The sequence below is a fragment of the Cryptomeria japonica genome, chromosome 11, assembly GCF_030272615.1.
Source record: "Cryptomeria japonica chromosome 11, Sugi_1.0, whole genome shotgun sequence".
Taxonomy (NCBI): Eukaryota; Viridiplantae; Streptophyta; class Pinopsida; order Cupressales; family Cupressaceae; genus Cryptomeria; species Cryptomeria japonica.
The window spans coordinates 671283605-671285443 of record NC_081415.1 but is presented as its reverse complement, the minus strand read 5'-3'; the positions used below and the strand labels follow the sequence as shown (position 1 = coordinate 671285443).

The 1839-nt window shown below is 35.7% G+C and overlaps 1 protein-coding gene across 1 annotated transcript; it reads right to left on the bottom strand.

Moving 5' to 3' along the window:
• Nucleotides 1-616: 616 nt before the first annotated feature.
• Nucleotides 617-1627, bottom strand: LOC131070700 (uncharacterized). The gene is made up of 2 exons (XM_058006305.2): nucleotides 1399-1627; nucleotides 617-1256 (listed from the first exon to the last, which is right to left on the bottom strand). Exons 1-2 carry the CDS (start codon nucleotides 1470-1472, stop codon nucleotides 845-847), a joined length of 486 nt encoding a protein of 161 aa, XP_057862288.1. The 5' UTR covers nucleotides 1473-1627; the 3' UTR covers nucleotides 617-844.
• Nucleotides 1628-1839: the final 212 nt, after the last annotated feature.

Genomic DNA, 1839 nt, shown 5'->3' with positions numbered 1-1839 from the left:
TATTAATTGATATAAACATATATCTAATTTTGAAATTCCACAAATCATAATCCATGAAAATTATAACATTTTATTAAAAATATTAAAAAAGCCTTAATTACAATATTTTATTAAAAACTCTAATATTAAAAAACATTAATAAAAACCTTATTCACAGAAAACCCTAATACTAACGTTCTATATTTAAACTGTCACATTAAGTCTATTCCTCAAAAGTTCTGATGAAGCACAGCAAATCACATGAAGCAAACATGTCTATCCACTCAAGCATTTGAGATGTAACATTTTAGATATGCCTCACCAATCGGTTTAAGAGTTCTCTATCCAATTTTTTTTTAAGAATGAATATAATATTAAAAAGATTCATGGTTCTGGGAGCACTTTTGCTCATGAATTACTAAAAAATTGGTTCTAAGTTGAAAAGCTTGCTGAAATCTTCAAGAAATAAGAAAGTTCAGCTATAAATTCAACTCAAAGTTTTGATTCAAATCCATTTTGCTGTAAATTTCATTTCAAAGTTCTGTTATGAACTCTAATGCAATCCCACACAAAACTAAATACAAATCCTAAAATATATTGATCGTAGAAATACCATAAATCCATAAGAACCATGGAATCAACAAAAGTTCCCAACAATTATATTATATACATCACAGTAACGAGGAAAATTTCCGATTTCTGACAGAGAATACACATTTCCTGACAGAGAATAAGCGTTAAAATACGTAGGAAGCAGACGCTCCTTTTGGCCAACGGAAGAAATAATTACATGGAAACTCGGTCCCTAACGGGCAGAAGTCACAGCATTTGAAATATACATTTTTGAAGTCTTCAAAATCCTAGATCAAAAGAAAGCAATAAGTTTCCGTCTCTTGACGGACCGTCTATTTCTTCCCGCACCAGTCGGACGCGTTATGTCATAAATATAAGAAATCGCCTTGTAACGGCGCCGTGTTCCTCCGTTAACGCCGTCAGCCGTATCTTTTGCCGTCAATTGACGCCTCCTGGAAGCCGCAGTAACGGCACTTGACCGAGATTTTCTAGGCACGGCCCTATCGTTTGTAGACAGAAATGTCCTCCTGTTCGCCACACAACTACTGGCGTCTTCTCCGTCATCTTCCGTAGACTCGAAGCTTTGGCTGCTCAATTGCAGGAGCTGCTGAGCGGCTTCGAAGTCCGTTTCCGTCATGTTTTCCGTCGAGGAGTGGTGGTCGCCGCAGGGACGGCTGTGGCTCCATCCATCTTCTGACGGCACACTTCACGACACAAAAGACGGCCGATATTTACAGCCATATTGATGATATATACACACAAAATATATACTTTCTGCATATTTTCTACTCAGAAAACCTAGCAACATACACAGAATTTAAGGTCTAGTGTCTGCTTGTACTATACCTGTGATGAATAAATTCGCAGGGAATTACTACGAGCAGCTGATCTTCTTTTTCTATCACCATAGTTTCCGTCATCTGCAGCAAAAGCTGTTAGAGAATCTGATTTGATTTGGTTGTACTGAAAAAAAAATCTGTCTGTCTATCTCCCCCTAGTTTTTTCTTGGGGTTGTATGTTGTGTCTCCCTTTTAAACTATAAAAAGAGTCGGTGACCGAGTGAGTGAGTATGATTTTTCTCTGCCTGCATTAAATTTAAAATTTATGTTAAAAAAGAAGGGCAAAGGCGTATTTTTAATTTGGGGATTTGTGGTTACGTTGCTTGGCATGTACGCCTTCCTTTGGATAGGGGAAACTTTTTAGACAATGATATTATTATAATAATAATATAAACTAAATATAGATGTATTATTATTATTATTATTATATTTGGGTTTTTTTATTTCT